Source organism: Phaethon aethereus (genome assembly GCF_964289735.1).
Source record: "Phaethon aethereus genome assembly, chromosome: 11".
Lineage (NCBI taxonomy): Eukaryota > Metazoa > Chordata > Aves > Phaethontiformes > Phaethontidae > Phaethon > Phaethon aethereus.
In genome coordinates, this window is record NC_138587.1 from 9,933,943 (window position 1) to 9,958,482 (window position 24,540).

General features: G+C 39.0%; 1 protein-coding gene across 1 annotated transcript in view; it reads left to right on the forward strand.

The window, feature by feature from the left end:
• Positions 1–4,122: 4,122 nt before the first annotated feature.
• The window catches only part of FHIT (fragile histidine triad diadenosine triphosphatase), a gene marked incomplete at both ends in the record, with an annotated part of 426,950 nt that continues 406,532 nt past the window's right edge, over positions 4,123–24,540 (forward strand). Inside the window, one exon of the mRNA XM_082004580.1 lies at positions 4,123–4,222. Within this exon, the coding sequence (XP_081860706.1) occupies positions 4,123–4,222 (100 nt within the window). The remainder of the gene's footprint in view (positions 4,223–24,540) is intronic.

The window sequence follows — 24,540 nt, forward strand, 5'->3', positions numbered from 1 at the left end:
GGAGTCAGCAAAACCACTACCATGGACTTCCAGAGGGCAGACTTCGACCTGATCAGGTCATTGGTTGAGAGGCCCTTGGGAGACAGTCCTGAAGGGCAAAAGGGTCCAGGAAGGCTGGACATTCTTCAAGAAGGAAATCTTAAAGGCGCAGGAGCAGGTGGTCCCCATGTGCTGCAAGATGAGCTGGCAGGGAAGATGCCTGGCTGAACAGGGAGCTTTTGCTGGGTCCCAGGGTAAAAAGGAGAGTTTATCACCTTTAGAAGAAGGGGCAGGCAACTCAAGAAGAGTGCAAGGATCTCATTAGGTCAAGCAGAGACAAAATTAGAAAGGCAAAAGCCCAGCTAGAACTCAGTCTGGCCATGGTCATAAGGGACAACAAAAAATGTTTTTATAAATATATTAACAACACAAAGAGAGCCAAGGAGAATATCCATCCCTTATTGGATCTGTGTGGGGGGAGAACATTGTCACCAAGGATGAGGGAAAAGCTGAGGTACTTAATGCCTTCTTTGCCTTAGTCTTTAACAGCCAGACTAAGTATCCTCAGGGTATTCAGCCCCCTGAGCTGGAAGACAGGGATGGAGCGCAGAATAAACTCCTTATAATCCAGGAGGAAGCAGTTAAGGACCTACTATGACACATGGACACCAACAAGTCTATGGGTCCTGATGGGATCCACCCAAGAGTACTGAGGGAGCTGACAGAGGAGCTTTCCAAGCCACTCCATTGTTTATCAGCAGTCCTGGTTAACAGAGGAGGTCCCAGACGACTGGAGGCTTGCCCATGTGATGCCCATCTACAACAACGGCCAGAAGGAGTATCCGGGGAACTACAGGCCTGTCAGCCTGACCTTGGTATCGGGGAAGATTATGGAGAGGTTCATCTTGAGGGTGCGCATAAGGCATGTGCGGGACAACCAAAGGATCAGGCCCAACCAGCAGGGGTTCCTGAAAGGCAGGTACTGCTTGACCAACCTAATCTCATTCTACGACCAGGTGACCCACCTAGTGGATGAGGGAAAGGCTGTGGATGTTGTCTGCCTGGGCTTTAGCAAAGCCTTTGAAAACGTCTCCCACAGCATTCTCATGGAGAAACTGGCGGCTTGTGGCTTAGACGGGTGTACTCTTTGCTGGGTAAAGAGCTGACTGGACAGCCGAGCCCGGACAGTTGTAGTGAACAGAGCTAAATCCAGTTGGTGGCCAGTTACAAGAGGTGTTCCCCAGAGCTCAGTTATGGGGCTGGTCTTGTTCAATATCTTTATCGATGATCTGGATGAGGGAATCGAATGCTCCCTCAGTAAGTTCGCAGACAACACCAAATTGGGTGGGAGTGTTGATCTGCTGGAGGGTAGGAGGGCTCTGCAGAGGGATCTGGACAGGCTGGATCGATGGGCAGAGGTCAACTGTATGAGGTTTAATAAGGCCAAGTGCAGGGTCCTGCACTTCGGCCACAACAACCCCATGCAACGCTACAGGCTTGGGGAAGAGTGGCTGGAGAGCTGCCCAGCAGAAGGGACCTGGGGGTGCTGGTTGACAGATGGCTGAATATGAGCCGGCAGTGTGCCCAGGTGGCCAAGAAGGCCAACAGCGTCCTGGCCTATATCAGAATTAGTGTGGCCAGCAGGAGTAGGGAAGTGATCGTGCCCCTGTACTTGGCACAGGTGAGGCTGCAGCTTGAATCCTGTGTTCGGTTTTGGGCCCCTCACTACAAGAAGGATGCTGAGGTGCTTGAGCGTGTCCAAAGAAGGGCAACGAAGCTGGCGAGGGGGATGGAGCACAAGTCTTATGAGGAGCGGCTGAGGGAACTGGGCTTGTTCAGTCTAGAGAAAAGGAGGCTGAGGGGAGACCTTATCACTCTCTACAACTAACTGAAAGGGGGTTGTGGTGAGGTGGGTGTTGGTCTCTTCTCCCAAGTGACTAGTGATGGGACGAGAGGAAATGGCCTCAAGTTGCACCAGGGGAGGTTTAGATTGGATATTAGGAAAAATTTCTTCACTGAGAGGGTGGTCAAGCATTGGATCAGGCTGCCGAGGGAGGTGGTAGAGTCGCCATCTCTGGAAGTGTTCAAAAAATGTGTGGATGTGGCGCTTCAGGACATGGTTTAGGGGACATGGTGGCGCTGGATTAATGGTTGGACTTGATGATCTTGAAGGTCCTTTCCAACCTTAGTGATTCTGTGATTTTTGTATGCTGTCAAGTTTCAGGGTTAATACATGGTAAGGGACACATCTTCTCAGATGCTTTATCTTGTGTTGACTTTATGGGGAGAAGAAATCACTTTTTTAGATCTTTGAAACAAGGATGGTTAAAATCTCCACATGTCTGTGGTCTGCTCAAGCACTTCCTTTCATCTGTGATTTTCAAAAATAAGACAAGACACAGTGCCTGGTTATAGAATGTTTATTACTTGAACATGTACATCTGATTGGTTACTATATCTTATACTAAGTTTTATACATAGTTTTTTCTGGTGTAAAGCCCAACTAGATGCATCTGCTCTCCTTAATTTAATTTAGTTAAGTTCTTTTGTGGAATCGGATAGCTGAAAAAGCCAGAACTTCCTTCCAAAGATCAAGCACTTCTCAAAGTCACTTTTTAAGTGTGTGTACTTTGAGCGGGTTGTACTTTTTCTTGGAGTAAATACAATGAGTGGGACCTTAAATCAGAATAAATCTTTTAGACTAAGAATCAAGTTTGTGTCTTACTAAACATAGTAGGTTTGCAAGAAAAGAACTGCAGCAAAAGACCCTATGTGTATCTTTCCCCATCTGGAGCAACTTATAAAATGGAATTTTCTGATTAGTCACTTGGTTCAAGCAAGGTAATGTTACTATAATGCTTTTGATGTTTCTGAAGTATTATCACGTGAAATTCTTCATTATTTCATATTTTAGCCTGCAGCACCTTGGATATTTCTGGTTGAATTAAATACTTCAAATACTCTAGGGCTTAAAGACCTAAATTAGACACTGTTAGGACTGTACCTTAGTTATTTAAGAAGGATTTTCATCCTCACCAAGAGGAGAGAAAATTGTAGTGAATGAAAGTGGAAATCTTTGGCTTTCTTTGTGTAAGAGGAAATGTTGTACACAACTATTGATCATCTTCACATTTCAGTTGCTCAAACTAGAAAGCATGGATGGAAAATGACTAAATATGCTTTCCTTAATATGTTGGTGTTTCTTCATTTGAGGTATTTAGCGAAGAGATTGATTTAGAAAATGTGGTTTCTTTATTTTGTAAGTCTCATAAGTCATTGGGTCTGGAGAGCAAGTCTTATGAGGAGCAGCTGAGGGAACTGAGGTGGTTTAGTCTGAGAAGAGGAGGCCGAGGGGAGACCTCATCGCTCTCTACAACTACCTGAAAGGGGGTTGTGGCGAGGTGGGTGATGGTCTCTTCTCCTAATGAACTATCGATAGGACGAGAGGAAGTGGCCTCAAGTTGCACCAGGGGAGGTTTCGACTAGTTATCAGGAAAAGTTTCTTTACTGAGAGAGTGGTCAAGCATTGGAACAGGCTGCCGAGGGAGGTGGTGGAGTCACCATTATAGGAAGTGTTCAAAAACCATGTGGACTGTGGCACTTTGGGACATGGCTTAGGGGGCATGGTGGTGTTGGGTTGATGGTTGGACTTGATGATCTTAAAGGTCTTTTCCAACCTTAATGATTCTGTGAAGTCCTGTGTGTATTGATTTGCATTGTGGCAAAGGGCACATGAAATACTATTTGTGCTTCTCCAAGCACATATGACTCAAATGTATACAATGCTGAACAAATGAAAATGGGAGGGAGAAATTACATTTTAGAATTTTGTAGTCCTGCCAAGATGATGAGAAAAGGATTTAAGAAATTGTATATATACATATATATATATTTTATATATACGTAAGTTTTTTTGTTTGGAAAGAAGCCCTTTCCACCACCCTTTCAAAGGAGTGATACTTTTAGGAAAACCTTACCAACCTTTCCAAACCACCCAATGCCTTGATAAGCCCAAGAGGCACTTTCTTTCAGAAGCTGCCTAGACAATTTGGTTGTCTTATTCCTGTTGGTTGGAAAGGCAAAGTCAGTCCCTTAATTATATGAACTATTGTCTCTTTCAGACCCTGAAGATTAACATTTATCATGCTGAGATTTGGGCAGCACCTCATCAAGCCCTCTGTGGTCTTCCTGAAGACTGAGCTCTCCTTTGCTCTCGTGAACCGGAAGCCAGTAGTCCCAGGGCGTATCCTTTTGAGTGGTGCCTCAATGATGGGCACCCACACTCTTGGGAAAAGCAGGAGGAACTCAGTGTGCTTCAATGGCCAGGTATGATGCTACGTGGGTTTATTCTGAAACCAGGCAGTGGAATGTAATACGCTTGATCAGTGTTGCAGAACTGCCGAAAACAGTTGCCTAGCAACTGTGACCTTAGAGGTGAATTTCCATGACCTTTTCACCACAGAAGATGTATAAACAACCAGGTGCTACTAAAAGCATTTTAAAGTGTATCTGAGGTGGTACTGTTTAAATTTCATATTATGCTAAATAACACATCCTGCTCCCCTTTTAATAATGTCACTTATTTTTAGATGTTGTAACTTCTTTATGGAAGATTTTCAACTTCTCCTAGCTAAAGGTACACAATTTGTCAAATGGCAGCAGAATCCTGTATGAAGACACTTATTTTTTGGGGACAGATTGCTTTGATTAATTTAGGTAGGAATGGATTAAATAAACCATCTGTATAGCGCACATGTTTCCTAAGGAAAAAATGAAGCCCCACGTTGTAAGTAAAAGTCTCAGTTTAGGAATGTGATTCTGCAAGATGTTAAATGTACCTAGTTGGTGTATTTTGTAGTGTGACATATGATGTGTAACTTGTGCTGATTTCAGTGGCTGGAGGTGGAACTTTTCAGAAATAGTCAATACTAGTCACTTCATTTCCATAGAGGTCCGTGGTAAAATTTTAGTAGGAACTCAGGCAATGGCTGAATGTGTTTTGTGAAAAGAAGAAAGTTGTCTGGAGTTTATTGAAAGCTTTCTTGTTCTTCTGTAATTTTATGTTGTTTCTTTCCTAATTTAATGTATAATTTTAAATTTAGTAACCTGTAATATATTTTTTTTAAACCCAGAAATATGTTTTTTCTGAAATATGGAACCTTCCTCTCCTCCCATCACTTCTGTAGATTATAACTGTTAGTACAAAACTTCTCTCTAAACCTGCTTTGAATGGTGTCTATTTGAGAAGTCAGATCGTTTAGCTATAAATGCATGACAAAGATGCATAGACTTTATAGAATCTTTAAGGTGTTACTGTCTCACCGATATTTTTTGATGAATTAAATGAACAGTTCTTTTCAACTTCAAGTTTCTGAAGTATCTGATGTAAACCGATGTGGTTTGCAGATTTGTCTGCAAAAATTTTGCAAAACAAAAATTTCAAAACTATCTAAAGACAGTATCACATCAGCCACTGAGAGATACAGAGCCTGTAAATGCCTGGGCAGTATGTTGGTATATGCATTGTCCAAATCAGAGAGAAAATAAGATGTTATCTGTACTGTGTGTGGAAGTTTTAAAAACAATAGTTAATGATTTTTTTTTTTCAATTTATCAGTTAAGTGAACAATTGCCTCTGTTAAAAATAAAGAAGAGCTATTTCAGATACTTGTTTTAAAGTTTTGTGAGCACCTAGTAATGACAATTTAAGCAGCCTATAAAAATTATTACAAGCTTCTTTCCTTCTTAAATAATTAAAGATTATAAACTCTAGTTGTACAGTTATTGCTGACTGTTTGGCAGATAAATTTATTTGCTCACGTTAGCTTTGTTATCCTATCATGAGTATTGCAGCATATTTTAAAGTGTCACATTGTTTTAATAGCTCATGTGTTGTAATATATAATGTAGTCTTTGTTTCTTCATTGAATAAGTGTTCAGGTAATAAAAACCCAGCCCTTTCCCTTTCTCATTACAATAAGAAAAAATTAGAAAAGATCTTGATACAAAGGCTGGAACACAGTATGTAAAATAGAGCAATTTGCAGTTGTAAGCCTTTAAAATGTCTGTATAATGCAGCATTCATCTTGAGACCTGGCAGTAACAAGTGTATTTTCTTTGTTTTATTGCAATAATTTTATCTGCCTTGTCTTTAGCACACTTGTGACATTCCTTTTAATTTTTTTTTCCAGTAGAAAATAAAATATTAATGTGTGTGAATTAGAGAGACAAAGGAAATCAGTTTGAAAGCCAGCTCACTCCAGGTGGTGGCTTTAATTAACTAGTAAGGTTGAAATTCCATCTTGAAACAGAATGTAGGATTGGAGTTGTGAATTTGCTGTAATAGTTCTAACATAAAGCTATACTCTGGAAAAAATTTAGTCAAAATGGTATAATGGAATTCAGTGGTTTTGATTTGAGCAATGCCAAAGCATACTTGTTCATTTAACACATTACAGAGTTTTGTTTTCTTTATTGCCAGCTGACAATCCTGTGAATTCAGCTTGACACTTGAAAGTTAAACTGTGCTAATAGTAACCAAGAGTAGGAATAGCAAGAACATAATATTCAGAGTTCCCCTGTTTCTGGAGAAAGCTGCCTCATTTGCCCCAGTGTTAGACTTCTGTCTAAAGGGTGCACAGTGGTTTGTGAACTCAGGAACCTGTTTGTTATTATGATCCCTTTGAGTGATTATTGCAGATTCTGGAATAGGAAGTAACTGGGATCTTACTACTGAGTAAGGGATATCTGGCATTAAACTGGAATCTCTACTGTGTAAACTAAAATATGTGCATGTGTTTGACAGTAGTAGCAAACTTACCTTTTCTGGCACAACCAAATGGAGCGGGAGAGCTACACATGGTCAGCCTGCAGGATTAGTGCATGTTCCCCTCAGGACATCCAGTCCCTTTGCTTTTACCAAATAGGAAAATGGTTAAGGCTCAGAGGTGTCTGAACACAGCCTGTCTGAAGACATCAAGTCGTTCAACTCCCATGACAATATGAGGGGAATGTACCTGCTCTGTTCTTGCATATAGTTCAAAGGGGAAGATGGGGCTTCCTTGCCCCTTCTACTTGACTGTCTTATTTCAAAGCAGCCAGGCACATGGTATTTGGGACAATCTTGATTAATGAGATATTGGTTTTTGGAGTGTGTTTTTATGTTGGTTTTCTGTTTTGTACAGAAATAGTATGATTTTGTTTTGCGTAATGCCTGTGAATTGTTGTGGAGCCAGGAGTCTAGGTGGGAATACAGTATGCAGCACATATCTTAGCAGTTGGCTTGGGAGTGGTGAGGAGGTGAGCTCATTGTTGGGTAAGCTTGCTGGGATTTGTACACTTGCACAGGTACCAATACTATTTTCTATGAAAAGTAGAGTCCTTGTTTCCTTGTAAGTTCTGTTAGCTTGCTGCTCTGCAAAGAGTGACTGTGAAAAAAAGTCATTTGTGGCCCCTTGAACAACTACGTAATTGTTTTAGATGAGGTAGCTGTTCAATAGCTGGAATAGTGCAGGGATGTGTCTATAGTCAGCAAATGCATTGTTTCTGTCTCACAAAAGGTACAAGACGAACTGAATTGGATCATGCAACCAGCATGAGCTAAGCTTCTACTCGTCTTCTTACTTAAATTATTTCATTCAGAGCCTTGCTGCTTCCATAGTACGGAGCAGAACTGTAGTGTCTTTTTAAAGAAAATCCATCTGCTCTTTGATATGGACTTTTTGCTCTTTAATATGGTAACAAATACTTTGCGAATGACCTACCCTTTTATTGATGTTTTCCTAGCCATACGCCATAGCTTTACATGGTTTTGCTCGTACCTTCAATAAGGCTGGACAGTCTTCAAGAAGGAAATCTTAAAGGCACAGGAGCAGGCGGTCCCCATGTGCCGTAAGAAGAGCTGGCGGGGAAGGCGACCGGCCTGGCTGAACAGGGAGATTTTGCTGGGACTCAGGGAAAAGAGGAGAGTTTATCACCTCTGGAAGAAGGGGAAGGCAACTCATGAAGAGTACAAGGATCTCGTTAGGTCAAGCAGGGACAAAATTAGAAAGGCAAAAGCCCAGCTAGAGCTCAGTCTGGCCACAGTCGTAAAGGATAATAAAAAATGTTTTTACAAATATATTAACAACAAAAACAGAGGCGAGGAGAATCTCCATCCCCTACTGGATATGGCGGGGAACATTGTCTCCAAGGACGAGGACAAGGCTGAGGTACTTAATGCCTTCTTTGCCTCAGTCTTTAATAGCCAGTCCAGGTATCCACAGGATATTCAGCCCCCTGAGCTGGAAGACGGGGATGGAGAGCACAATGTACTCCTCATAATCCAGGAGGAAGCAGTCAAGGACATGCTAAGATACCTGGACACCCACAAGTCTATGGGGCCTGATGGGATCCACCCAAGAGTACTGAGAGAGCTGGCGGAGGAGCTTTCCAAGCCACTCTCCATTGTTTATCAGCAGTCCTGGTTAACAGGGGAGGTCCCAGAAGACTGGAGGCTTGCCAATGTGACGCCCGCCTAAAAGAAAGGCCGGAAGGAGGATCCTGGGAACTACAGGCCTGTCAGCCTGACCTCTGTTCCAGGGAAGATTATGGAGCGGTTGGTTTTGAGAGTGCTCACAGGGCATCTGCAGAACAGCCAAAGGATCAGGCCCAGCCAGCATGAGTTCATGAAAGGCAGGTCCTGCTTAACCAACCTGATCTCCTTCTATGACCAGGTGACCTGCCTAGTGGATGAGGGAAAGGCAGTGGACGTTGTCTACCTGGACTTTAGTAAAGCCTTTGACAGCGTCTCCCACAGCATTCTCCTGGAGAAACTGGCGGCTCGTGCCTTAGACGGGTTTACTCTTCACTGGGTGAGGAACTGGCTGGATGGCCGAGCCCAGAGAGTCGTGGTGAATGGCGTTAAATCCGGCTGGCGGCCGGTCACGAGTGGTGTTCCCCAGGGCTCGGTTCTGGGACCGGTCTTGTTCAATATCTTTATAGATGATCTGGATGAGGGAATTGAGTGCTCCCTCAGTAAATTTGCAGATGACACCAAGCTGAGTGGGAGTGTTGATCTGCTGGAGGGTAGGAGGGCTCTGCAGAGGGATCTGGACAGGCTGGATCGATGGGCAGAGGCCAACTGTATGAGGTTTAATAAGGCCAAGTGCAGGGTCCTGCACTTTGGCCACAACAACCCCATGCAATGCTACAGGCTTGGGGAGGAGTGGCTGGAGAGCAGCCCGGCGGAAAGGGACCTGGGGGTGCTGGTTGACAGCCAGCTGAATATGAGCCGGCAGTGTGCCCAGGTGGCCAAGAAGGCCAACAGCGTCCTGGCCTGTATCAGGAATAGTGTGGCCAGCAGGAGTAGGGAAGTGATTGTGCCCCTGTACTCGGCACTGGTGAGGCCGCACCTTGAATCCTGTGTTCGGTTTTGGGCCCCTCACTACAAGAAGGATGTTGAGGTGCTGGAGCGTGTCCAGAGAAGGGCAACGAAGCTGGTGAGGGGTCTGGAGCACAAGTCTTATGAGGAGCGGCTGAGGGAACTGGGATTGTTTAGTCTGGAGAAGAGGAGGCTGAGGGGAGACCTTATCACTCTCTACAACTACCTGAAAGGGGGTTGTGGCGATGAGGGTGTTGGTCTCTTCTCCCAAGTAACTAGTGATAGGACAAGAGGAAATGGCCTCAAGTTGCGCCAGGGGAGGTTTAGATTGGATATTAGGAAAAATTTCTTCACTGAGAGGGTGGTCAGGCATTGGAACAGGCTGCCCAGGAAGGTGGTGGAGTCGCCATCCCTGGAAGTGTTCAAAAAACGTGTGGATGTGGCGCTTCAGGACATGGTTTAGGGGACATGGTGGTTCTGGATTAATGGTTGGACTTGATGATCTTAAAGGTCCTTTCCAACCTAGTGATTCTGTGATTCTGTGATTCTGTGAAATATGAACTGGTTTGTATTATCACTGCCTTTCTCATTGCATTGTGTAGGGTACTTGCTTTCATCTTGTGTTAAACATGAAAAATGATTTTGAACATTAGTAGAATCCATTTGAGGACTAGGACTTTTATTATAAATAAAATTATTCATTTGTTATATCCAATTTTTTTTCAGTAGACAAGGTATTGATCTTTGGATTTGTGTTCAGGATGCCATAAGAAGAACTATCACAAAAGGAACACAGCAACATTTGTAAATTGATTGAATGCAATATGTAATGACAGAGACAAACATCAGATCTATGGCAATACTATATTATACAAAGCATTTTTCAACAGTTTATTGAATTGGTTATTAAAAAGAACAGGCTTTCCAGCTGGGAACAATGAGCTGGGGGTTATCAGGACCAAGCAATTTTATAGAAATTTCTGGCAGACAGTGTGGCTCCTTCAGAATGTGCACAAGTATGTGTGTGTAATAAATGAGAATAAACATTTTACAATAACTTTTCATCTGGGATTGCTTATGAAAAGTTTTCCCCATTGGGGGTGGGGGTGGGGGGAAGACACTGTTTAAATGTTATATACTGAATTCTGCTGGACTATTTAGTATTGCTATTTCCATAGACATCTCGTGTTTTCTACCAGAAAGTATTCTGGGTGTGGGCAATAGACCATATATAAAAACCCAAAGCATGTGATATTTTCTGGCAACTTCATCACTACATGAAGTTAATAGTCATTATTTGTTGCTGAGGCAGTGTGCTGTACTGTGAGTTACTGCAGCTTGTTCCCTTTATTAATGAGTAGAGAAAACATTAGTTGAACCAGATGCTCCCTCAAAGACTTGATAACACCCTAAGCTACAGGGTAATCATTCTGGGTCTGCTGCATGGGTGGGATGGGATCCAGGGTCATGCAATGTAAGAATAACATCTGCTTGGCTGTACGATTTGCCTGTTTGTGAGCTTCCCTGTCACATGCTGTCAGAATTGCTGTATTACTTCAGACCGACGTATTCTGTATTGTCACAAATGATTGCTGCTTTGCTCAAAAAAATTGCAGTTAGATAGAAATAATCTGTTTGATTAGTATTGTTTGTTAATATATTTTGAAAGTAATTTTTAGTTTAGTTACAGTCCTGACATAATTTCCATTGAAGATAGCACAGTGGCTCTGGAAAGAGCAGTAGTATTTTCTCACAAGTTTGGTTGAAAACCATGGTGTTTAGCATGAATATGAAACTTTAATTCTTATAAAGTTACAGAGCTGCTGTTTATTGTGATTTAGTTTGTACATTGCACATTGACCACATCTGTACTTATGCTGTATAAATACGAATTTTATGGTTTTTAGCCTAAACAAGTGTTAATATTTGCCATAAAACTAAGATTTAGAAAATAAAATTTAGTTATATTGCAGAAAATATAAATTTGCTGTTACGTATTGCAATAATGTACGCTGCACTGTTACAACTACACATTATACATATCAAACCCTGTGGGAAAGCACTCCCTAGTGCTTGTTACAGAACCTTGGTATGCATTACTATTATTATTAGTTTGTGTTGGCACAATGCTAAGGACCAGTCAGGTCCCTTTTAACTGGTTGCTAAAGAGCTAAAAATAAGAGGGCTTGGTAGAGACTTCGTAAGCTAAATGTGATCCTGGAGATAGCAAGGGAATCACACGGATACAGAAAATGTTGTTTGGTACAATAAGGAGGGAACGACTTACATGAATTTCTCAAAATATCTAGTAACTCTAGAAGAAGAGAGTACTAGGATGAGGATTAAGGACCTTTGCTGGTGTAGAAAAGACCTCCTGAATGGGAAGAACAGATATATATGATGAATCTTGTATGAAAATGTGGGGGAAGTATAGCATATATTTCTTCATCAGGAATGCAGAAGAGATTCAGACTTACTTTCTGTATTGCCAGTATTTGATCAATTCTTTTTGAGATACCAGACTGAAGGTGTTGAGCATCAGTGGAAAGTCCCAAGTTTGGTTTTTTCCCTCAGATCCCAAATAAAGCTGTTCTGTGACTCTTCCTTATATGAGCAGTCCTGATCCCGCAGGTAGGACTTATTAATGCCATAATGTTTACTTGTGCAAATGAGAATAAGAAAAACAGTTCTTATGCTTAATAATTTCTAGCTAAATTAAACTATGTTAAACAGAGGGTAAGGACTGGGACTGCACCCTTGGCAGCAGCAAGCCAGTAGATCATCTTCAAGCTTGTATTCTCAAAGTACCTTCTAGGAAAAAGATTCTCCTCAAACAGCCCTAAGAATGACTGCTCTGCTCTTTGTATGCAAACCACTTGAATTTAGTGGTGATAGAGAGGCCAGTTAATTATCTCAAGGCTGGAGTCATTTTGTTTGCAGTCTACAAACAAAGGGATAGTGTTTGACCTGCATTAGGAAATGCTGCTTCTGAAGAGAATAGATTCAGGGCTCTGTGCACAAAAGCTTGTCTGTCTTAATTGGGGGGTTGGGTGGAGTTCAGTTGTATCATTTGGTCTGATAAAAATACTTTCTCTCCCTTCAAATCCTGTCTTGCTTGAAAGGTGCTCACTGCTGAAGGAGAATGTACTTCACCATAAGGATTTACCTATTCGGTTTGCATTGTTATAGTTGCATTAATATAATAGCATTGATGAAAATCCCATTCTAAATGCTTTGTGCCAGTATTTTAAATAGAAAGAAAAAATGAAAATAATGAAATCAAAAGGGTTTTTTTGCTGATTTGCAAATTGATTAAGTTACCAACTAAATTAGTCATTTACCTGCATTCAGGAGATTAGGGATAAGAATTTCTCAAGTTGTAGCACAACCTGGAAGAGGTATTAAAAAAAAACTGTCTTCAGGAAACGTCTGGGAGTTTCCTGTAGCTCCAGTAGCTCCTAGGCTGGAGCCTGGTGCATCATACCAAATGCCATGGAGGGATGAGCAGTCTCTTATTAGTGATGTGTTCAACTGACTTTCAAACCTTGCTGTATGGAGAGTAATGAGATCTCTGAAAAATGGACTTGTAAGCTGTGTGTCATAGTAGGTTGGATCTGTGCAATTAAATTTCTTGGCTACATTACTAACATGCTGAAATCCACCTAAAATATTTCAATTCCATTTTGGTCTAATCTCTTTTATTCACCTGTTCTTATTCACTGTTGTTTGGAACTTATAAATGACTTAAAGAAAACCACATTATGCATTTCTACAGCTTTATGTGTTTCAGGGATGCTCACTGTACAGTTCTGAAGGTGTATTACTAACATATGTCCTGTAAATTGGAAGTGCTTGTCCTTACAGGCTCCAGGGACATGCAGAAGAATTTTTGAAACCTAGTCCGTGAGTCCCACCATTGTGGTACCTATTATGCATACTTACACCATGCCCATAAAGTGAAGAACAATTTAGCCCATGAAAAAATGTAAAACATCTAAATTTTACATCAATTGGCTGATGATTGCTATGAAGATCAAATTTCATAGAGACTGTCTACTGTCTTCCCAATGTTGTGATTTCTATTTTTATAATTGTTGAGACCCTGTTTTATGTGAAAGCAGCTTATTTTTCAAAGGTTGAAAATATTTATTTAAACTTACATTCATATTTAAAATTATTTCACTGTGTGATAGGTTAGTTACAGCCTCCCATTTTGTCATGTTTACCCTCATTAACAATTTTCAAAGCATGTTAGCATTTTGGCATCAACTTATAGCTATAGTTTTATAGTAACAGACTACAGTGAATTTACTTCGAGTTTCCCGTGATTGGGGTGGCAGAGGTCATCTGGAAAAAAAGAGTTTACCCATTCGTATTTTAGCATAGGAAGAAACCTAGCTAAATGTTTAGTGAGAAAAGCCTCATCCTAAGGAACTAGAAGAAGTCAAGTTTAAAAGACAGAGGAGAAAAGCTATATAGAAGAAAGTAAAATTAAGAGGTAGCAAACTTTTGTATGAAAAGTGGCAGCGAAACTGAGGTAGAATTCAGAAAAGGTAAAATGAGTGTTTCCTTTGAGCTTTAACAAAATAATTGGCATTCTTGTTTAAAAAACTGTGAAGTCCTGTTCATAAATAATGAATACTTTTAGTGCAGCAGTTATTTTCCAGTCTAGTAGAAAGCAATTTGTAATTGGTGTGGTTTTTGAACAAACCTGTAATTTTATCTTTTTTGTCACATCAGTAAACCCAAACAAACTCAACAGCCACAAATGGACAATAGATAACAAATACAAAGGGGGTGGTTTGCTACCGTTGCAATTTTGCCACTACGGAAAACTTAAGTACCTGCATCAATAGGAGAGATCCATGCGATTTGCATTCAGGTACCAATTACCATGAACTTTATAAAAAAAAAAAGAATAAAAAGACTCTTTTATTTTTTTTTTCTCAGCACACAACTGGATTTAAATTCAGCTTTTTTTATTCTTTTGTTTTAAGTAGTTTCTGAGTAATGAAGGAGATGACAGTTACAAGCCGTTCCCATTACAGTTTGTGCGTGCCTTGCACCTTTTCTCCTCACCATAGCGATCAGAATGTGATGTGCAGCACACACATAGTTAACTGAGGCTGGGCAAGGTATTGCATGGCTTGCTCTTATGGCAGAATATAATTAAAAGAGGTGATTGGACTACATGGTTATTCATAATAGATGTCACACAATTACTATAAGTAATGCAATACAAGCAAAATCTCCATTTGTAATGAAAATAGATTTGCTGGAAAGTCAATTGGAAATTTCATTTATTGCTTATTGTTTCTAGCATATTGTAATATTTTGTGCTATTCAGTGTAATACAACTATGTGTTTTCTTCCAGTACATATTTTTGAAGGCATCTGACATGAATTTTCTGTTGCAACTCCTAAGAGGAGATCTGGTGATGTACAATGTTAAATTGTCCTCTCCTTTTTTCTGAATCTGGAATGTTTGCTGTGAAGAGCCTAATAGATAGTATATTTCTGTTGAAACAAAAATTAATATTCCTTGGTGTACTATAATTATAACCTAAATAAGATATTTCATAATTTCACAAGTAATAATTTTGTATGCCTTATATTTAAAGGACCCCTGTAGTGGTTTAACCCTGGTCGGCAACTAAAGCACTGCACAGCCGCTTGCTCATTCCCCCTGGTGGGATGGGGGAGAGAATTGGAAGGGTAAAAGAGAAAACTCAGGAGCAGAGGTAAAGGCAGTTTAATGGGTAAAGCAAAAGGTGCGCACGCAAGCAGAGTAAAACAAGGAATCCACCACTTTCCGTTGTCATGCAGGCGTTGAGCCATCTCCAGGAAAGTGGCGTTCTGTCACACGTAACGGTTACATGGGAAGACAAATGCCATCACTCTGAATGTCCCCCCCCTTCCTCCTTCTTCCTCCAGCTTTATATGCTGAGCATGATGCCATACAGTATGAAATATCCCTTTGGTCAGTGGGGTCAGCTGTCCCCGCTGTGTCCCCCCTGGCTTCTTGTGCCCCTCAGCCGCCTCGCTGGTGGGACGGGGCGAGGAGCCGCAAAGGCCTTGACTCTGTGTCAGCACTGCTCAGCAGTAATGGAAACATCAGTGTGGTATCAACGCTGTTTTCTGCACCAATCCAAAACTTAGCCCAATACTAGCTTTACTCTATCCCAGACAAAACCAGTACAACCTCCAACACTGAAAAAGGGAAAAAAGGGCATGCCATGTACATGAAAAATAAACAGGAATGATCTCTAAAGATACAGAAATGAAGGAATAGTGCACTGTGGTGTGTCATCCTAGTACCTTCTCCGGGACATAGAGAGCAATAAATAATGCCATAGCCTAATCTCCTCAGGCTACCTGGTGTAGATGTCAGTCCTGTGAGGGTAAATCCAATTTACTGTATTCCTACAGTGAGTGCAGGCAGCAATATGGATTTCTTCAGAGGCAACTTAAGGGAAACTATTCACAAAAGGAATATTTTGAACACAGTAGCTTTACTCCAAAGCAGTACTAGACTTCTGGATACCTGTTTAAAATAACTGAGTTTTGAGATGCAAGGCACCAACTCTGGTGGGTTTCACCCCCTCTGGCATCTGTTGTTTTTTAGGTAGGACAAAGTCCTTCCCTCCCTCTTCTCCTCCTCTCTGACCCTGTAGCACAGTTAACTCATGCCCAGTGATGTGCTTTCCTCCCCTGCCTGCTCAGGAAGGCAGCACATACAGTCTCTCCCACTTTGCTGTGTGCCCAAAGCTACTCAATTGTGCCTCCTTCATTTGTTTAGGAAATGCTTTCTTCTGTGGCTTTGAAATGGCAGCTGAGACTATCAAAGACAGTGATTCCAAATGGCCCTATAATTGCTTTGCAGAGCCTCAGCTGAGGGTCAAACACCTTCTCTGAGCACGGTAATTGGGTAAACTACGTTTTAATAAGTTGTCTTGTGTAAAGTTAGATATGAACATAGCTGACGGTGGATTCTGTGTTGTAAAATGAGACTACAGTAGAGAATGGAGTGCATAATTCATTGATACAGATGTATTACACTTTATCACTCATATCGTATCTACATTTCTAAGGTTGCACAAGTGTCTGCTATTAATTTGTTAATGTATTTTACTTTTTGCTGTTCCTTGTAACCTGCTGACTTCTAATGTTTCTGATCAAAACGTATAAACCTTATCACCTCTAAGAGTAAGCTCTCTTGAGCAGATGTTCGTGTTGTACAATAGAAGTTGAAAATTCCCCTAGTGATAATCTTCAGTTTAACATCATACTGCATTCAGATTGAGTGACTGCTCTACAGAAGCTGCCGAAGAGCAGTTAGTTTTAGTTCTGAATTTGTTGTCTTTACCAGTTAATCATTGTGAATGAATTGAGATGACTTCATTGCTGTTTGTTTCATAAAATTGGAAATTATGTGTGACAAATAAGAGTTTAAGTAAGTGAATTTGGAAATTCTGCTTTTTATGCAGCCTGGTCTGATGGGCTTCATGTAGCCAAATAGAAAGTTTTGCTCTGATGTGTATAAGTTCATGCAGTGTCTTGATTTCAGAAGCTTCAAAAGCTCAAAATATAGTGACACTTGTGATAACGTTACAAGAATATAAAAGAAATTGCCAGAATGTAAGATTTTGAGAGAAAGTTGAAATCATACCTGCCTATATGGAAACAGAAGTTCCAGGAATAAAATTCTTAGACTAAAAAAAGCATTAATAAGAGCTGTAGCCATAAATTTGAAGCTGGAGATAAATGAACTATAAGCAGTGATTTTTTTTTTTAATTTTTTTTTTTTAAATATTGAAAGTAACTTAGTGACTGAAACAAATAGCTGAAGTTGAAGAGAATTTGTTATTATCTGGTACTTTGAAATCGAGATTGGACTTCTCTTCAAGGTTAATAAGAAGATATTATCTTCATGGAGGAATGATAGATGGAATCTGTGGGTTGACATGGTGGAAATCAGAATAGTTGATCTCTGTTTCACTGGCTGAATGATGTAGACTGTTGGTGGGACAACAATAAGCTGTGACATTTTTTGCCATTCTCAAGTCTTTAAAATGTAATCTCATCTTTAGAGGAAAGATTGATATAAGAAGGAACGAAAAGATGTGCATTAGGAAGTGCAGTCAAGATAATTGGATCTTGACTTTGTGGGTCTTATTTTTGAAGGAGTATCATTTAACTTCGAAAATTATAATGGAGAATTCCAAATAAAGCAGCTTTATTGACCTGCAATTTGATATTCCTGCCAGGAGCTTGAAAGGGAACGTAAAGTTACTATATAGCAAACTCTCTATTATGAGCTAATACAGAATTTGTTAAAATTCTGCTTGACTTATGTATTACCGATTGTATTTCCTAAAGTTTAAATACTTAATGTAACTTCTGTGAATTGTATTCAATGTATAGCAAAACTGAATTTTTTTCAGATGTACTTCAAATTAAGACTGATGTTTTGTGATTTTAATTTTGCCTATTCATAAGGACGTAGTAGGATACCCCTGCCAAGCATTACCTACCTGTTGAATGGGTGCAAGGGCCACAAGCAATGTTGAAAACAGTCTAACACTTTCTTGTTGGCGCTGAATGCCTTGTGTCTCAATGTTCTACTGAAATTTTCGGCAGAAAGTCCATATATCATATTTGCAAAATGAAATTACATGGTCCCACTTCACACGTCCCCCGCATTACTTTAGCTCCAGGTTGTGCAAATGAAAGACAAAATGAAAGCAAACTTTTTCATATAATCTGTTTTGCATATGTCCGTTGTGGTGGAGAGAAATTATGTTGGGAGTGAAAACTTTATAAGCACTTTGAAATAGGATCAATGTATTTTTTCAAATGACTCTCCTTAAGTATTAGCGAGAGACTTCAGACATAGCTGCTTACACTGAGTTGCAGAGGAACTAGTAGAGCATTGCGAGAAGGCTTTTTTGGTGCTTTTTTTTTTCCCTGCAGTCATTTTGAATGAATCTAAAAACATGGAATTGCCACCTTCTTAGGTAGTACGAAGACTTAAAAAAAAAGCCACCTAATTAGTATCCAGTCATGTGGAAGGATGCTAATGACATCTCTGCTCAATTAATATTTCCCTGCTATAATCCTATCAATATTAATAAAATAAGTTATACTTGCTTGTCTTTCAAAAAAAATTCTTCATTTGACCTGGAGAAAATTCATCACAAAAATATTGCAGAGTTGTATAGTTCTATTTTTATCTTAAACTGAAATCAGCGACTTTAATGGAACACCGCTGACTTAGCATGATATTTTCCTGAGGTTATTTTAGCTTAGCAAACAGTGAAAGTATCCCCTTTTCCTGTCCAGTTCCTTAACAAAATAAAATGCAATGCATTTAATATTGATTATAACTTGCTTATAAATACCGCATAGTATTGAAACATCTTTTTTAAATGTGGAGAAACATGCTTCTTACATGAAGGTTAGGTACTAATTGAAAGCATACGATGCAAACAGATGTTTGCAGAAGGCAAAAAGCAGCTAACAATAACATGTATTCCGTTGAAAAAATGGGAGAGAATTTTGAACAGAACTGCTTTCCTTAATGCTTATGACATCTATGTTGTTTTTTCTCCTGTAGATCAACTAGTCATCTTTTGCTTAATTTTCTTCATTTTTATGTAGTTACAAGCTGGAGGAAATGTTTTTGTTCAGTTGTACTGTCTAGAGACTAACAGTAATGGAGTTGGTGCAGATCTTATTCAAACTGGAGCACCATAGAGACAACAAATTATTAACTGTTTGTTAGAAAGTGTATCAGGCTCAGGTTAGCCTCTAAAGATACCTTGCATGGAAATAATCAGTTTTATGTAAGGAGCGAGAGGCTGTAGCACTGTGTAAGATAGGTATCTCTATGCTATGCTCCTTCACCCGCATGTGAAGTTCTCAGCTGTGATGATTGTCTTTATAACATTTATTACATCTTTATATACAAATCTTAAACTTGTTTGACCCATTTTTAAACTATGGGGACACAAGATGTCAAGATGAGATTTTTTTTTTTTTTTTTCTATATATGTGAATGGTATACTTAATTCAAACCTCTAGTGAGAGTCCAGGTCAGGCTTTATTAATCCTTAAACAAGAAGAATGTGATCCATTCATAAGGCATTCATAGCAGCATTGTTTGTTTTAGTCTAACCCTGATATGTAGGGTGGCTTGTTTATTCTAGCTGATGACTGTGTTTTTCTCTGTGTTCATTGATCTCTTAGAAGCCCATGGATTTATCTGCTCATTCATATATGTTCTAGTGGTTGCAGAGTAGAGGATAGTCTGTAAAACCGACTGCTTTTGCAGTCGGGGTGGGTGTGTATGTGTGGTGTGTGCAAATCAAACGGATGATACTTATGTAGCTGCCTTAGTTCAGAATTGGGAGATTTCTATGTGGGATGTATTTGGAAATGTAATGTAGCTTGGTTGTCTGAAATTAAACAACAGCATCCATAATAATGAGTATCTTGATATGACATAGTTACAAAGAGTCTGGCACTACTAAATGAAAGAAGAAAAAAAATTAATATTTTAACCAACCAGTAGAAACACAAGGGCCTCTTCTGTGCAACGGTTGGATTGCTGTTGTGCCTACATGTTCAAAAAAACTACTGCTTTTGAGATTTTCCTCCATTTTTCCCAATGTGTGTGTGGGGTCAGGGGAAAGACAATGATGTGCAGTCCAGCTTTGAGTATTTTCTCAGATTCTCCTTGCTCTTTAACCATCACATTGATAGTACCTGAATGAACCTATCTTTGTACCTCAGCTAAAGTGTTGGCCATAGGGGATCATTTTAGATTGCCTGAAAGATATCAGGGTAAAGAAGATAATGAGATTTGATGACTGTGTTTTGTCACGATTGAAGAGGCACAGAGAGATGCTCTATTTGTCTTTTTAAATAATGAAAGCTGAATCAGGATTGTCATCTGATCTGTCAGAGGATTCAGCAGCAATAACTATCTTCCATCTCATTACTTCCCCTTTCCTTTTGAAACTTTTTAATTCTTGCAAGAAAAATTGTCAACTGTTGTAGATCTCAAGTGTTTGTTGTACTCATTTCTGCACAACTTAAGGATACATACTTGCTTTTAAAAACTCTTCTCTGAATTGGTGATTTTGTGAGGAGGTGGAATCATTCTCAGACCTCCTATGTTCCTTATCCCTGCAGGTCTGAGGAAGAAAAAAATTACTTACCTAATCTAATTATGTTTTTAATTCATGTGATTGTTTAAAATGATGGTTAAGGTTTTTTAAGTCATCTATATTTGGTGGCTTAGATTTTCAAAGTCATTGCTGAGATTATGATGAGTGACCCCTGTGATAATTGTTTCCACTTGCAGGGGGTGGGCAGTTTCATTAACTTAAAGATCAGTATTTGTTCTTTAAGCAAGATGTGTATTCTTGTTATTCTTTACGTTGTACCAGTTGGTCAGTAGTCATGGATTGTTGTCTATTTCTACAGACAAAGAAGGGTAGAAGATAGTTTAAGAGTAAGATAGTCCTAAACCTAAGGAATTTGAAAATATTTTCCAGTTGGAATCCAGATATTTGGGAACATTTGAACTTTAAAAACATGTGTTTAAAAGTGCTTAATTTAAAAACTAAAAATGCCAGTACAAATACTGGACAGAAAAGGAAGAGAAACGATGTGGAGGTATAATCATGTGTTATGTTTTTCTCATGAGAGACAGTGGGCATTTGGCTCTCCTACTGTTGTAAGGCTGAGGAGGGCTCCCTGGGTTACTTGTCCCATAGTATTGTGGAATGCAATGAAAGCCAGCAGACTCACATAAACCTAATGTTATTCCAAATCTTGAATCTAATTTTTGTTCGTTGTCAGTTGAGCTGTTGCACTCTGCAAAGCCTCTGCTGTCAGAGCCACAGAACTCTGAATATCTGTTTAAGAACGTCCTTTGTGACTTCCTAATTACATTTCATGACAGTCTTGCTTTGTTCAGTATAATAATGAAATGGAAAACTTTCAAAATTAGTTTTAATATAAACATATAATATATGCAACACAGTGACAAACCTTAAAAAACTGCCATTCACACTGTGTTATTAAATATTATTACCTTTAGTTGCTACTGGATTGTCTGTATTTTAAGTAAAGGGAAGCATAAGTGTGCTGCATATACTGAAAGCAATTCAATTTGCCTAATTAGCGAAGTTTAAGATTCATTTCAGAGGCACATTTTATCTTATGATACTAGTTATTTTGTGCCTCTCGATGTAAAAATGTTAGCCTTAGAATGTTTTTCCTTTTTATATTGTTGAGGTGTAATTTCACTCTAAAACTTTCTATGCAGATTCAGTTGAAAATGACGTTTAAAATATCCATCCCATGAAAAAGAAAAAGGCAGTCATGTCACCTTTCCATCATGCTCCTTGGAATTAGTTGTGCTAGGCACACTGAATACTGAGGATGTAACATTGTGTGCTGTTTTCTTTAGATGTATTTGTAGACTCTAGTGCCTTGAACCTACTCTCCTGGAAACTGATGCCCAAGGCCTGAGCTTCACCACTGTGCAGTATTTGGTAATAAGGATGTGATGGTGCATTTGGCACTGCCAAAAGGAAGTCGAAAAGTAATTAATTGGGTTTGACTCTGCAGATAGCAATGTAGCTCAGCTTACTTCAGAATATTTCAATATACCCGAAATGATGGACATTTGGAAGTAGTTTCCAATAACTTGAAAGTGTCTTTTACTGAAGCCGTAGAAACAGTAAGGAGTAACTCCAAAACTGGAAGGCTGTTATTGCTTATTTCCCAGTTCCCTCCAATACCTTTTGGCAGCTATGAAATATTTAGAACAGTGGAAGAACAGGTAATCTGAAGGAAAGCAATATTTCTTCCTAGTTCTTCAGAAAGCGAAAATAGATAGCTTAGTGAAACTAAGATAATTAAACTGAAGTACACTCTTTAGATTATCTAGGTCTCTATAATGGCAGTTTATAACCCAATTAATATGTCTGAATTTATTCTCCAAAAATGTATTGGTTTGATTGTTTCAACTATATTTCTGTAAATTAGAAGTGCGAACAAACATGCATTGCCCTATAAGTAAGGTTAAGCTAATATGGAAAAGGAAACCCTCTTATTTACTCAGGTTGTGTTGAACAGAATTCTTGAAATTTTGCTAAAGTAATGATTCAAGCAAAATCAATTTTAAGAATAAGCAAGCATTAATTATTTGTTTTTGAATGAACCTTTCAAATCTGATTTCCACCTATGAAGTTATCAAACTTAGCTTGTGAATGTGGCAAGTTCTGGGGGGAGGAGGGAATAACCTTTTTTCCTGTAGTGTTTGGTTGCTTTTTCTCTAGTTTCATACATGACTCAGATGATTTTCAGTGCTTAAAATCGTATTACCCATCAGTGGTTCAAAATACATAAAGACCTGAAGAATGCACCTAATGTCTGCTGTAATTTGATGAATTTGCTTCTTTTTCCATACACAAAATATTGTAATGAATTAAAGAGAATATGGTAAAAAGGTTGATTTGGTCTATAAATATTAGACTCAATGACTCATTTAGGAAGCAGCCAATTTCTGGCTAAGAGGAAAGCTGCATTTTAATAAGCCTTCTGTAAGCTGGTAAACTGCATTATTGTAACAAAGGTCTTGTCCCTACTTGTACTTTTTCTGGATTTTAAACATATTTTTCCTTGTATTAATCTTTCCATTTCTCTGCCTACTGTGTGTGTCTCATTTAGAAGATTGTGGTTGAGTGGAGATGCTCAGTACAATCACAAAGGCTATGATTTCTTAAAAGGTCTACTTAAATCAATATGTAGCTTCTGGTGGCTACTTAATGACTGTCTTAGAACCCCTTATTGTTTTTCTTTTTCTTGTCAAGGAAAATGGTTTTCGTGTGAGGAAAAAAAAAGCTGTATTTGTGCAAAACAAGTCTTTTAGATTACCTGCCATAGTACTTTGTTAGTAAATATTTACACTGGTAACCTGGGGTGAGCTTAATGTTTTTGAATATTAGGTATTAATAAATAGTACTCTTTTAATGCCACAGTTGAATATGCTTCTTTCTGTTTTCTTGTGCTGGTTTTGATCCACCACAGCAGGTTTTGAGTTGTGTTGAGATATACTTTAAACCATTACTTTCAAGAATAAGAAAATATTGATGACAACAAAATCCCTCTTCCTTTTTCCTGCCTGTTTTCTCACATAAATATTGTATTCTCATCTTGTGTACCGATAGCTCTAATCAGTAATCAGTTTCCTATATCCGTTATGGCTCTGTATTTGAGCCCTTGTTAGGATCACTAAGAAGTAACCCATAGTAACACAGTAGTAAATATGATAAACTTTCTTAGGCTGAGAACAACATTGTGCTTAGGTGTATCAGGTAAATTAATCTTTACATCATTAGAGCTGAAAAACTATTGTTTGAAGTTTCAATATCTTTCATTGCCACGAATGAATATTTAAAATCGTGATCCTCCTTTTAAATGGAGATGCATCACATAGACTCTAAAATCTAAATGATATGTGCTAGTTTCATTTGGAAGTATAATTAAGGTGCATAATGTCATTTAACTGTTTAATGAACTCGGCATAATGTAATGGAATACAAATATTTGACCTTCCTGACAGTGACTGATGGATTGAAGTTGCACAGCATGATATCATTAGACTGTCAAATAACATCATTATTCATGATTATCAGGAATTATTCAGGTGAAATGGCAAATGTAATGGAAAGCTATTATTTGTGTGTGGGCTGCAGATTGACTTTCTTTGTCAGTGCCAGTCTCTTGATGATACAGGGGGAAGATACTCAGATTTATTGAGCTACAAAGAATTAATGTTATAGGTTAAACAAATGTCAATAATATCAGAAAAGTATTTTCAGTAGGCCAGGTCATGTATTAAGTGTCTAAGAGTAACTACTAGTGATAATGTTTTAACTTCTACTTTTACTTCTGCTAACTATTGAAAACATCTTTAGATTACAGGATTTTGCAGCATAAGAATGTACCAATAATGACAGTTTTCTGGGTGACATTTTTGGCTGGTAGAAAGAAAAAAATACCATACAGACTGTTTGCAGTAGAACTGCGATTTCACCCTCTATTCTCAGAAGCCTAAATGCAGAGTCCAGACTTCTGTTCCAAGGGGTCATCATTTAGAATTTAAACTGAAATCACAATTA